The 13,836-nt window shown below is 41.8% G+C and overlaps 2 protein-coding genes across 3 annotated transcripts in view; both read left to right on the top strand.

Moving 5' to 3' along the window:
- LOC311036486 (plastin-1-like) overlaps positions 1-8,196 on the top strand; it is a 15,341-nt gene extending 7,145 nt beyond the window's left edge. The window contains exons 9-17 of the mRNA XM_084045197.1: positions 2,432-2,574; positions 2,679-2,774; positions 4,544-4,739; positions 5,224-5,302; positions 5,586-5,700; positions 6,139-6,272; positions 7,099-7,222; positions 7,622-7,755; positions 7,978-8,196. Of these exons, the coding sequence (XP_083901323.1) occupies positions 2,432-2,574; positions 2,679-2,774; positions 4,544-4,739; positions 5,224-5,302; positions 5,586-5,700; positions 6,139-6,272; positions 7,099-7,222; positions 7,622-7,755; positions 7,978-8,116 (1,160 nt within the window). The 3' untranslated portion in view covers positions 8,117-8,196. The remainder of the gene's footprint in view (positions 1-2,431; positions 2,575-2,678; positions 2,775-4,543; positions 4,740-5,223; positions 5,303-5,585; positions 5,701-6,138; positions 6,273-7,098; positions 7,223-7,621; positions 7,756-7,977) is intronic.
- A 1,731-nt stretch (positions 8,197-9,927) lies between these two features.
- Positions 9,928-13,836, top strand: part of atr (ATR checkpoint kinase) — a 36,520-nt gene continuing 32,611 nt past the window's right edge. Inside the window, exons 1-6 of one of the 2 annotated variants that reach the window (XM_084045717.1) lie at positions 9,928-10,104; positions 10,549-10,640; positions 11,040-11,198; positions 11,485-12,404; positions 12,717-12,859; positions 13,495-13,665. In XM_084045717.1, the coding sequence (XP_083901843.1) occupies positions 10,052-10,104; positions 10,549-10,640; positions 11,040-11,198; positions 11,485-12,404; positions 12,717-12,859; positions 13,495-13,665 (1,538 nt within the window). In that variant the 5' untranslated portion in view covers positions 9,928-10,051. Of the gene's footprint in view, positions 10,105-10,548; positions 10,641-11,039; positions 11,199-11,484; positions 12,405-12,716; positions 12,860-13,494; positions 13,666-13,836 lie in introns of those variants that run through there. The other variant, XM_084045718.1, reaches the window with a different exon arrangement.

Here is a 13,836-nt window from a genome sequence, read left to right as displayed (position 1 = left end):
TACGGCATGCTGAGCACATGCATGCACTTACTGACACACACGCTATCAAACTCAGTCATACTCTATGTATTGCTTCTTACTGTAAGCAGTGCTTACGATAAGCACTTCATTGCTTTTCATTTTTTACTTTCACTTCTGACTGCTTCTATTCTCTATTCTATTCTATTCTATTCTATTCTATTCTATTCTATTCTATTCTGTTCTGTTCTGTTCTGTTCTGTTCTGTTCTGTTCTGTTCTGTTCTGTTCTGTGTCCTATGCAACATTTGTGTAGGCAGAAGAACAAAAAAGTGGCTAAAGATCTTACAGACAACTCATACTCGAAATCCGTTGCCGAGTAATGTGTAATATTTTTTGCCATTTTGTGTCTGCCTAAACAAACATTTAAATGTTTTTTTTGAAGGCCTTAAAATATATTTTGCATTGAACAGTGGTTCCCCATCTCATCTATTATATTTGCATTGGCCTTGGGAACTTATTGACTGCTTACTCGTCATGTACACTGCATTTACTTACTTTGTTATTATTGTCTCCGCCAGGCCGAAAGGCATGGCGAGAGAGTATGTTTTCCACCCCGTTCGTCCGTCCGTGTGTGTGTCCGTGTGTCCGTCCGTCCGTCTGTGACCAGCTAATCTCTGGCACCGTTTTCTTGATCGCAGCAAAACTGTGCAGTGTGCACACACACTCCCTGGATGCCAATTCAGAACCTCTGCCCCAAATTTTTCTCATCGGCCTTTTATAGCGCCACCAGGAGGCCGATTTGTGCAAAACATATTTTTTGACAGTACTCCTACAGATTTCTTCCAAAAATCACGCAAATCGGTACACAGTATCTCTAAAGTCATTAAACGAAATGGGTCTTTCAGATTTCTCATATTCCATCCTGATTGGCTAAAAATGTCTTCCAAAGTTTGCAGGAGTACTTTTGAACAAAATGCCTCAAATCATGAACACAGCATGCAATTTCCGTGGAATTTTGCACGCACATTCCCATTAGGCCGAGGAAGAAATGCCACTTGAAATTTTTCCAATCAGCCTCATGGTGGCGCCATAACAGGCCGATTCGTGTTTTTACCTATAACTGCACCAATCTGTGTAAAACTTTGTATGCACACTCCCTAGAGGTCAACAAAAAACCTTTGCCCTGCATTTTTCACATCTGCCTTTTATAGCGCTACCAGGAGGCCAACTCATGTAAAACATATTATTTTATACTACTCCTTCCAATTTTATCCAAATTTCACGCAAATCGGTACACATGATCTCTATAGGCATGTGATCACGACGGATGTGTTTGATTTTTCATATTCTATCCTGATTGGCTAAGATTGACATCTAAAGTTTGCATTATTGGCTTGTTTTGAACAAAAATCCGCAAATCATCCGATTGCGGTCAAACTTTGCACGCACATTCACACTATGTTGAGGAACAAATGCCACCCATGTAACATTGCCCTGTTATAGCGCCACCAGCAGGTCTAATTTAGCGAAACAAGTGTTTTTAACAAAATGCCTCAAATCATGAATGCAGTCGGTGTCCGATTGTCGTGCAGAACTAAGAACAAATGGCACCCTTTTCACATTGGCCTATTATAGCGCCACCAGGAGGCCACAATAAACTACCTGACCTGGCGGAGACCTGTGCTCCGAGGAGCACTTTTTCTAGTTCTTTATAATTCGACTCACCACTTTTTTTGTGTGGCACTGTTCTGTGCCGTGTTTTACCCTCTCCTGTTCTCTACTACTACTACTACTTCTACTACTACTACTACTACTACTACTACTACTACTACTACTACTACTACTACTACTACTACTACTACTACTAATAATAATAATAATAATAATAACTAGAAAGTACTGTTCCTGAAGAAACACTGTTGGATCGCTAAGAATGTTGATAGTATTAAGTATTAATAGTTTTATAAGTGTAAAAGGTGTTAAAGGTGTTAAAGTATAAGTAATGTTAAAGGTTTTAAAGTGTTTAAAGTTTTTAAAGGTGTTAAAGGTTTTAAAGGTTTAAGGTTCTATAGGGTTTCAAAGGTTTAAGGTTCTAAAGGTTTTAAAGTTTCTAAAGGTTCAAGGTTCTAACAGTTTTAAAGGTTTAAGCTTCTAAAGCTTTTAAAGGTTTTAAAGGCTTTAAAGGTTTAAGGATCTAAAGTTTTTAAAGGCTTTAAAGGTTTAAGGATCTAAGGGTTTTAAAGGTTTTGAAGGTGTTAAAGGTTTTAAAGGTGTTAAAGTATTAGTAGTGTTAAAGGTTTTGATAGTGTTGACAGTGTTGAGTAGTGTAAAATGTCATTCTTTTTTTAAGGTAAAACAGTGGTTGCTAGACCCCACAATAATAATAATAACATTATTATGCTTTGAAAGGCCTTTTCACCTTGCCAGAAACAGTTGGAGCTAACATTGAAATCCTATTTGCATGTATCTAGCTCTGATTGGTCTGCTGCAAGAGGGTGAGGAGCTGGACCGCCTGCTGTCTGTCTCTCCTGAGGAGTTGCTTCTTCGTTGGGTCAACCACCACCTCCAAAACGCAGGAACAGAGCTAATCTGTAACTTTAGTGAAGACATCAAGGTACCATGCAGTATGCACGCACGCACGCACGCACACACACACGCACACACACACACACACACACACACACACAAACTTATTATGTGCTATATGTAATGTTGTAGGACTCCAGGGCCTATTTCCACCTACTGGACCAGATCTCTCCCAAAGGAGAGGATGAATTTGAGATGAGTGTGGACATCGATATGACTGGCCTCAATGTAAGTCTTATAAACAGAATCAAGTATACAATGAGGAAGTTATTACAGGAATTCAAATTACATTTATACCTTTATCTGTTATCATGCTGTCAGATACAGTAAGATAGAATGTCATAGCATTTACAGTAAACTGACTCTCTTATCATCTACTGAAATTTATTGCCTTGTACCCACTTGGCACTCCAAGCAAATTAATACCCATGTGACCCCTGTCTCTAAAGTTCCTGTCATGTAAATCGGACAAATAAACTGTCTAATTAAGTGCAGTACAGTTCTGGAAAAAATATCTTGTGTGTGTGTTATCTCAAAAAATGTGTGTGTTATCTCAAAAAATCTTAAATCTTCTGAAGGAAATGAAACAAACATCTCTGACTTATTACCTTTATGTGATTTTCACCATCACAAAAAAAAAATGTGTTTAATAGAGCACAAATCTCCACCAGGACGAGTGCCCTAATAATAATAATGCTGTATGCAGTAACATTTCTACATTCAGCCATGAACGATTGCCAGCTGTACATCATCACCACTGTCAGCCTCCCTGTCTCTCATACACATTCATTGTATACCTCCTCTAACTTTCTCCCAGATTTCAGTTGTTAAAAATTCTCTGTAATCCGTAAATTCATTGTGTCAATTATGTTTATGTTATCACCAGTCAAATCAAAGGTGGTGCTTTAGAATGTAAGTGTCAGGTTTTCGCTATCCCACATTCTCAGCAAATGGGGGCAGGGAAAACCCCTCTGTGAGAGGTAGATTGGTGGGGCAAGGCAGAGGGGAGTTTACAGTAGACTTGTCTCTAACCACATGAACCCTACCATCCCTATTCTGGGCATAAGAGGCATAAGAGATAACATTTTTGGGGGAGAAAAAAAAATCTACAAGCTCACATTGTGACGCGTTGTGAACTTGTTGATCTGCTATTTTCGCTATTTGTACAACAAAGTACAGTTACAGTATATAGGTTTTAAAACTGATCCAAAACAAAAACTATATGATATTTCTTAATCATTTCAACCAAAACGTTTATAACAAATTATGACTATTAACATAAATAATAATAAAATAGTAATAACACTGTCTGTCAGTTATGTACAGTAACATAAGATATTTAAATAGGTTTAAATAGGATTAAACCTGACTTGGGCCTAAGTCAAAATCATTTTGGCCTATTTTGGCTTAAGTCACACTAGGGAGATAGGCCATTATACTAAAAGGGGAGGGAACCGCATGATCCTTTTCAATTAGGAGATAGGCGATTTTGCCAGAGGTGGCCAGTGTCATGAGGAGCTGACTTAGGCAAAAATATAATTTTCCTCAAAAAATGACTTAGGCCTTTAGTTTAGCAAGGTGACGACTCTATGCATTGTGGTTAATCTATGGTTTGCATGTAGAATATATTTTTCAGAGAATGTGTTACACCAACATGCTTTTTGTGAAGTGTTTTGTACTTGTAGTTGAAGTATTTATAAAGATCACAATTTCAATTTTCCCAAAGTAGACACAAAGTAAAGAAGACGCCACAATAAAAATCATGTATGCCCACAAGCAGCCAGCCTGTATAATGCAGCTTTGCCATTGAACACCACATTGTGACAGTATGTGTGGCTTTGTTACTATGCATTACTATTGATATAGCTAAACATGGACAGGGTGGCCAAGCTGTTATTGTACTCGTGTCTTATTATGAAATGCAAGGGTGTCAACAGTTTCGACCAGAGATGTGTGCATATATACTGTAAATAATGTGTGTTTATGCATCTTTGTAGCATCCTGATTTGGAACACAGAGCTGAGTTGATGCTCTGCCAGGCAGCCAGACTGGACTGTAGGCAGTTTGTTTCCCCTCATGATGTCACATCTGGAAACAGCAAACTGAACCTGGCCTTCGTAGCCAACCTGTTCAACATGCACCCTGCAATGCAGAAGTCTAACAGTAATGGCATAGACACTACGGTCATAGAGGGTGAGTAAGGCACACACAAACACATGCACGTGAACACATACACACACACTGGAGACACACCACCCTGATGAAGGCTGAGATGTATTGAGAGAGGACAGTGAAGAGACAGAAAGTGAGGACAGAGGAGTGTAACAAAAGCAGTCATCAAACTAGTAAACAAACCTGTAAGCAAAGCCAAGGCATTGTGAATATGTGGTTAGTTTATTAACTGGTTGATGGCCTCTATTTTATGGTATATTTCATACATGCTACTTATGTTTTGTATGTTTCAGTCATGTGCCTTTTTTATACAGTAGGTGAGTGTCACTACTTTCACCCGCTAGAGCTAGAAGGACTGGCTCAGAGGTTGATAAAAAAAACACTGTCTTATATCAGTGTGCCTCAAGAAGCTACAGAAAGTGACCGTTGAATCAGAACAGAAAAAGGAGAGAGATAAAAGAAGAAAAATAACAAACTCTTTCATTATAATCTGGTCCCTTTCTAGGTGAGTCCAGAGAAGAGAGAACCTTCCGGAACTGGATGAACTCATTGGGCGTCTCTCCATATGTCAACCATCTATACTGGTATAACTGACACAGAACTACTAACTTCATAACATGTGTATACCACTCACACCAATAAGAAAGCCCAAAACATCATTAAGGACCGAAGCATCAAATGATTCCCCTCAACTGTTTATTTTCACTGGCAGTCAGGTTGCTGAATAGCTGATACTCACATTGTTGTATTTTTATTGTATACACATTTTCTTAATCTAATCCAATCTGATAGCTATGTTACTTGTTAGTACCTTGTTAACAATTACTGTATGTTTTTGTGCACATTTGGTTTACTTTCTTTTTACAGTGACCTGTGTGATGCCTCTGTGATTCTGCAGCTCTATGAGAAAGTGAATGTGCCAGTGAACTGGAGGAAAGTCAATAGACCACCTTACCCTGTCCTGGGAGCTAACATGAAGAAGGTCTGTGGAGACAGGCAGGACCTTAAGCATTAGAAAGTCCTGGGAGTGTGTTTGGTATAGGCTCCATAATGTACAGTACATTTAAATAGGGGGTAAACTCCCAGTCAAAGCTTTGTAAAAAATGAAATAAAACAATGCTGATCTTTTCTGATAGCAAGGGAAGGCCAACCAACCTTGTTATAGAGGATGCAATGGTGGGTACTGTAACTATCATCTGTCATAAATCTGAGTGCTGAGTGATAAACTGAATGTAATGGTTTAAGTTTGGTAGCGGATGCATTTCTTGCATGAAGAGATGCATAAACAGACATGCACACACAACAAACACACGCGTTGCAAGGATTAGAAACGTAATGGACTAAAAGAAAAATATTAGGAACGTAAAAGTTTACTAAAATATACAATTTGATTAATGTTCATTTTCTACATTTTCATTAGCTAGAGAACTGCAACTATGCTGTGGAGCTGGGAAGGACTGAGGCTCGCTTCTCACTGGTTGGCATTGGAGGAGTAAACCTCAACGAGGGAAACCCAATGCACACCCTTGCACTAGTCTGGCAACTGATGAGAAGGTATGCATATCGAGACAAAAGTCAATTCATTCTTGGTTCCCTCCTATACAATTCAACCAATCTGAAAAATCAATGAAAAGAGTAATTCATTTGCATGTGAGAATCACAATGACAAACACTTAAGTGTATGAGTATATTCAAGGAATTTCCTTGAAGTGCAGCAACAGTTCATAGAGTAATACTGACGATATTCACAGACACACTGTACATTACTATACAATGCTTTCATACAGGTGCAATTGTACATTGCAGAACACATGTACAGTAGACAATACAAGAGACAGCAGATAACTTATATCATTATGCTGCATCTCTTTCTGTAATTTCTTGAAGCTCGCTAAGGGCCCGACCAGTCAATATGCTGGCCAGAATCCTGGCTTTGTTTACTGGTTTGATTGGTTTAATAGCCATAGGTTTTAGGTTGAACTGCCAACAAGTATCTCAGAAAATATACTTCAGTAGCTTAATGACAAAATCCTACTAATTAAATCTACTTCCTGAAGTGAATTGAACCTACTCGTATCTTTGACATGCCTAACTGAAATGTGATCTTCTGTCCTCGCTTCACATTACTTTCCCTTTTTCTTTTCCTCACCTGCTGAATAAACAATGTTGCACTTCCTTTTGCAGTATTCAGTTTATTTATTAGGGTTAATTTTAGCTGTGTGTGTGTGTGTGTGTGTGTGTGTGTGTGTGCGCGTGCGTGCGAGCGTGCGTGCGTGCGTGCGTGCGTGCGTGCGTGCGTGCGTGCGTGCGTGCGTGCGTGCGTGCGTGCGTGCGTGCGTGCGTGCGTGTGTCCGTGTGTGTGTGTGATACTGTACTATAGGTACACACTGCTGGTGTTGTCAGATCTTGGAGATGGCGAAAAAGTGGGAGATCACATCATCCTTAACTGGGTTAACTCCACCCTGCGCGAAGGTCACAAGGACACGCAGATCAGCAGCTTCAAGGTGTGTGTATGTAGATAGATAGATATCTTTATTATCCCGCGGGGAGTCGCCCAGAGGCAGAGACAGCAGTTAAGGTGAGTTACAGGTAAAGAGTAGAAAAAGAAAAAAGTACTGTTGCAATACAAGACAAAAACAAAAACAAGAAGCAAGAAGTGTGTGTGTGTGTGTGTGTGTGTGTGTGTGTGTGTGTGTGTGTGTGTGTGTGTGTGTGTGTGTGTGTGTGTGTGTGTGTGTGTGTGTGTGTGTGTGTGTGTGTGTGTGTGTGTGTGCGTGCGTGCGTGCGTGCGTGCGTGCCACACACACATTCATTCTGGTCTCTCTCTCTGTTTATGTCGTTGTTGTCTCTGTCTCTGTGTAATAATGGGTGTGTATGTGTTGATTTTTCTCTGTTGTCTTCAGGACAAGCTGATCAGCACCAGTCTACCAGTGATTGATCTGATTGACACCATTGCTCCCGGTGCAGTTAGAGAGGAGATGGTGAAGAGAGGAGAGGAAGGAGTGCTGAGTGACGCGGAGAAACTCAACAATGCCAAGTAAATAATATGACCACCGATCAGATCACACTCAACTAAAGCCATCTACAGTACATTGACAGCAGAGGGAAAATATGGCCTTCACCTCTGTCTCTTTGTCTCTCCTTACCTGTCTGTCTGTCTGTCTGTCTGCCTGCCTGCCTGCCTGCCTGCCTGCCTGCCTGCCTGCCTGCCTGCCTGTCTGTCTCTCTCTTTCTCTCACTTGCTCTCTCTCTCTCGCAGGTATGCTATCTCTGTGGCCCGTAAGATGGGAGCGCGTGTCTATGCATTGCCTGATGACCTGGTGGAAGTGAAACCCAAGATGGTGTTGACTGTTTTCGCCTGCCTCATGGGCCGCGGGATGAAGAGGGCCGACAGTTGAACCAATCAGGACTGAACCGAACCGCCTGCGAGGACTAATGCATTTCAACATTTACTCCTTTATTTTGCATTTCATCACCACTCGTCTCTGAGATAAAGATTTTTGTCAACCGCCCTCACTGTCTTTGACCACTTTTTTGGTCAAAGATGTCATATTGAGTTTCTTTACCCAGTCATTCCAAATGATGACTTTATATCAAGTTAGAAAATTACTGCTTCTGGACGGTCCTTTTGCTGTTGTCTGTGATTTTTTTAAGATAAGCTGCTAATTGCGTCTTCACCATGTGATATAATGTACCAGTATGAGAACTCAGCTTTTGACCTGCCAAATATAAGCAGCGAAGGAGATACAGAATATGAATAATGATATGCACACCTGTTCTTTCTGTGACACTTCATGCGTTTCAAATGTGTTTAATGTATTGTTATTTAATAATTAAAGTGAATCTATTACATTTATGGTTTGTCACACATCTCCTCACTGTCTCCTTGAATACTTGGGAAGTAAAGTAAATCATTTTCGTTAAAGGTGCTGTTTGTGATATTAATTTAGGTTAAAACAAAACTTGGTTGTTTAAAAAAAGTTAAAGCTCTATACTGATAGTAATCATTTCTAGAGTGTTTGTTCAGTTACAAGTTTCTCCAGGTCTTTAAAAAGAAAATAGATTTTCTGGTCATATTTCATCCAATCAAGAGAGAACCCATTTATCAGCTTCCAATTTCACTTGATTATCCTGTATTCTGTTCAATTCTGTTCTCTCTCTCCTGATTGGATGGAATTGGTATCCTGGCCTGAAAATGTATTTTCTGTTTAATAAAGGTGGAGAGATGGGGAGACCCTATTACTGAACAAATACTTATAGCAATGAAATTTGGAATATAGAGCAATTTATTTGACAATTATTTGAACAAAATCACACCCCATTTAAATGTTCACTTTCCAAACATATATGTATTTAAAGCCATATATGGCTTTACATTTCTGTTTAACCATTAATTTGCTGCTAATCATGTTATACCTAGTTTTGATTACATAAGAGACAACTCTGGCTTGTGCCTTGAAAAGCTTTAGTAAACATAGGTTTGATTGGAAAGGACCTAGTTTTTTCGTGTTTTTGTCCTGAGTAGGTTACACTGATTGAAAGAGTACTACCACTTTAGCTTCTTAATTGGAGAGTGCACATTTTGCACAAATGCTTTACCCCCTTTAGCATGTAATTAGACATGGCTGTTATCAGACCAGTTAAACAACAATAATTGTAATTTATACTGTGATTAATACTACATTGGTTTGGGCTGCGATGGACCATTGCCTGCTGGCTGGCTGCACTACAGACTTCTGAACTTGAACGCAACGTGCTGGAGCAGTAGAGTGAACCTCGTCGGTCGCCGTCAGCGTTGCCATGTTCGCTTATTATAAGCGAGTTTGGGCTTGTTTTTCTGGTAAGTTGCTTGTAGTTGCGGTGTCGGTACACGATCTGGGGGGCTTGTTTCTGTGTAGTTGAGGACTAGTTGCCTAATGTTGTTTAAACAAGAGGATCTTAAACATGTTCATGTCAAGGACCCCCAAATTGAAATGTATTTGTCCACAGACCCCGCTATCAGAAGTATTTTGTGCCAGGGACCCCCCCCCCTTACAAGATTTGTGATGTTAAAATGTTTAAATTATTTAATGTATTTATCAAAATCACCTTTCTTTTGGGCTTGTTTTCATAGACCTAGTTGCTTTATTTCTCTCGCAGAACCTGGCAACGCTGAGCAGCAGTAGAGTGAACCTCGTCGGTCGCCGTATCAAAACACAAACCACGTCATTTTGGAGCGAAAGCGTTCGAAAGGCTCCACTGGGAAGACGTGGAAAGGGTCCTAATTAACCCGAAACATCCCTCACATAAAAGGCTGGTGACGCGAGTAAGACGTTCTCCCCCCTGTCCTAAAAATGGAACGTCTGGAAATGTCTGCGATGATACCTGCTCTCCAGGAGCTCTCGAGGTGACCAGCCGGCTAAAGTTAGCCAGCAAGCTATATAGGCTCAGCATGAGTGACTTCATTTGTTGTGTATATATGTTTTCCAGAAACTTACTAGACCAGTGGTTCTCAAACTTTTTCGGGTCAAGGACCCCCAAATTGACACATATGATATTAGCCCACGGACCCCCATTTTTAAAGATATGCCAGGGACTCAAAACCAGTCCCTGGGGTGGGGGGGGGGGGGGGGGGGGTTCAATCTACACTGAAGTATCATCATCAGTGTTAATGTAACTCTGAGTGCACTAATGGACACTCAAAGTTACACACACATAAGGGTCAATTTGGTTCTTAACTATTAATTTGGCTGGGGACCCCCTGGAACCCCATCAAGGGCCCCTGGGGGTCCCTGGACTCCACTTTGAGAACCACGGTTTTAATCAAAATGTATTATTTTGGTGTTTGCAGTGCCAGTGATGTCGACTACGACCAGGTGGTACTGAAACCTCGACAGATCCTCTGTCAGTTTATTGACGGAATTCTTACAGATGTGGATATCGGTGAGTGTGGCATGAGAAGTGTTCCAGAGAAGTGCACAATTCTTACACAGTTATTCGGTTGTGAATGCCCTCTTTGGTCAGCTTGGCTTTAATTACCTTGGACATTAAAACGTTAATCTCCATCAGTCTTGGTCCAAGGTTATAATAATAATCGCGTGAGGCACAAAAGACAACAACATTAACATCAGGGTAAATGAAACCCTGCAGTGTCACACCACCTGATGTTAATTACAGTTATAATGCTGTCGTCTTTTGTGTGCTTTTTTAATGTAAATTAAATGCCCTACATATTGGTAGCCTTTAAGTCTACTGCAGTCTACTTAATCTTTATACGAACCAGGTTCGTATAAGGATTTAGGAATCATCTAATTTGATATGCTGATGTATGTATTCTCACAGTCGCACTCGGCCTGAGTAAGAAGTCTACTTCCGAACCCCCCTGTGTGATGCTGCTGGATTTTCTCAAGCACATAATCAAATCGTCATATCTGATGTTCGCCCACCCTGCCTGCCCGTGCCCACCTGCTGTGTACGCAGACACTATGCAGAGTTGCACCGGTGAGAATTGTTATGCCTACGACTACGTCATACAGTGTGAACTATTATAGACTAGTTGAAAATGTATTCCTTACATTACATACGTTTTTGGCCTGTTTTGTGTTCATTTGTTGAGTCTTATTTCCCCACGGTATATCCTGTCCATCAAGGACAGTAAAGTCTGTTTATTCATTTTATGGTGGTCTTTTAATCATAACATATATTATCTTATTCCTTGCTAACCTGCAACATTCACCATAAAGCTAAAAAGTATACTATGTTTTGTTTACAATTCCCTCTGCTGCAGAGTTCAGTAGGTGGGTGGTGGGGAGGTTGCTCCGAGTGGCTGCAGCTCCAGAGTGTGACGTCGTCCATGTGTCGGTGTCCGCTGTGATCTGCTCCTTACTGCACATGCTCAGAGCCCGGGGACCAGTCATCTACCACCGCCTTGTTGAGGAGCTGCTCCGATTGGTCCAGGACCTCAGCAGCGTTCTCTACAAGCATGTTTCCATGTTGGCGGGATACAGACACACGGTTGACTCTCACATGCAGAGTCTGTGGCCTGTAACACTTGAGTATTTCACTTGTACGCCCGCTACGTGCCAGTCCACCTACCTCACCCCCTCTCCCCTGGCGCTGTCCTCACCCGCTGCCTTGGAGTCACTGGTTGCAGTGACGCTCAGTGTTCTGACTGACACTCTGAGAGGAGGGGTGTCTCGTAGTGACATCGGAGTGGCCTGGGAAACGGCGTGCTCTTTACTGGCCAACGGCAATGTGAGGCTGAGGAAGTCTTCCATGGTGCTGCTGAGGCGATTGGTGGAGCTGGAAGGGTTTCCTGAAAGGCAGGGCCAGGAATTCTTCGCATCTTACCTCCATCTGCTGGAAACACACTGCTACACGCACACACAAACGCAAACAGAGCTAGACCACCAAAAGCCTTATGAAGGACAGCTCCTCAACCTGACTCGGTGTGTATTCCAGTGCCTTGGTGCCACACACACACACACGCTGGGGTTTGAGCCCATGCAGCTGCTAGAATGTGTGTGTACTCTGGGAGGGGCAGGCCAAAGGCTGGGGGCAGAGGTCAGCCAATCTCTCTGTCTGGTCTTTGATTTCCTCTTGTCCGTTGTCCCGGATTACGTGAGCGCTGCATTGTTATGGAGGCCGAGAGTCACTGAGGTGTGTGAGGCGCTGGCGCACACTGTAGGAACAGAGAATCAGGCTGAGGTAGCGTTGCATTGCATTCTCTTTCTGTGTGTCATTTCCCTCTTCACTGTACTGAAACATTGATAGACTCTTTCGTAGGTAATGTGGCATTAATATCTGTGTGTGTGTGTGTGTGTGTGTGTGTGTGTGTGTGTGTGTGTGTGTGTGTGTGTGTGTGTGTGTGTGTGTGTGTGTGTGTGTGTGTGTGTGTGTGTGTGTGTGTGTGTGTGTGTGTGTGTGTGTGTGTGTGTGTGTGTGTGTGTGTGTCTACCTCATTTACACAAACCCCGAATTTCTGTATCACACCCCTGATCTGATGTTTGTGTTGTACAGTGTGCAGAGGGGTTTCTCCATGTCGCGCTCAAGGCCGAGGTTGCCGTTGTGATGCAGGAGTTGGAGGAAGGGGAGACAGTTGCTAAAAGACCTTGCTTACCGGTTAGCCCCTCGGTCAGCAAAACGCAAAGGGTGCCACCAATGTGAGTTAACTTAACCTTTCCCCAACAAAGTTAACCTTCTTATCAACCACCGCAAGTGTCAGTATAGCACAGTATATAAGTGTTAAAACTTTAAACTGAACTGAAACCAAAATAAGTTTTTACATATTTTGTCCCCTTTTTTCCCCCAGATAGTCGTGTGTATCAGAATTTTTCTTACAGCTATGAAAACGTTGTTTACTCGGGTGTGCTAAAGACAATTAGTCAGTAACAGAGAGTGCAGGTCATATGGGGCCTGATGGCCACTCGCACAATGGACTGTCCAAGTCACTTTGTGGTATGCAAATTAGGGACTGAGACATTTATTTGTGTACCGTTGTGTTTATGTGTGTGTTTCTGTCATTGTATTGTGCGTCTGTTTGTGTTGTTCCAATCTGGGAACCCATTTAAAAAAGAAAAAATATAGATGATCCCCCCACCCCCTCTGTTTTTGCCTCTGGGGGCACCACCTCCTTTTTTGTGTAAAACAGGAACTCAGTTTGGCTCCTCCCCTTTCTTAATCCACTTCCTCCCGGGTGCTTCTGTGTTTATTCCTTCTAACAACAGCATTACATGTTTAAGGCAGTAGTGCCACTGCTGACAGATTAGTGTTGTGTCATGTCTGTCTGTGTCTACAGGGACATGCGTGTGCGGAGCAAGGTTTGGACTTTGCTGAACAACCGTCTGGAAGAGCTCCTGACCTCTCTGAACTCTGAGAGTGGTGACCCCCGGGCCCTCCAGACCCTCTCTGCTCTGGAGGGGCTGGCCCTCATCCTGCACCTGGTTGCCCTCTGCTCCTCGCCCACCAGGTCACTTGCATAATGCTTCTTTTTCCTTCAGTCGCTCTGCCTTTGTCTTTCCCTCTTTTGTCTTTCCATCTTTTCTAAAAGAGTGAGTGAAATTATTTTATGCAAGCTTACTTTGATTACACTTGTAAAGAAATACATAAAATACTTAATGACCATATAAAACCATAGGAA

This window comes from Gymnoscopelus microlampas (genome assembly GCF_963454915.1).
Source record: "Gymnoscopelus microlampas genome assembly, chromosome: 20".
Classification (NCBI taxonomy): domain Eukaryota; kingdom Metazoa; phylum Chordata; class Actinopteri; order Myctophiformes; family Myctophidae; genus Gymnoscopelus; species Gymnoscopelus microlampas.
This window is presented reverse-complemented; position numbering and strand designations above follow the sequence as displayed.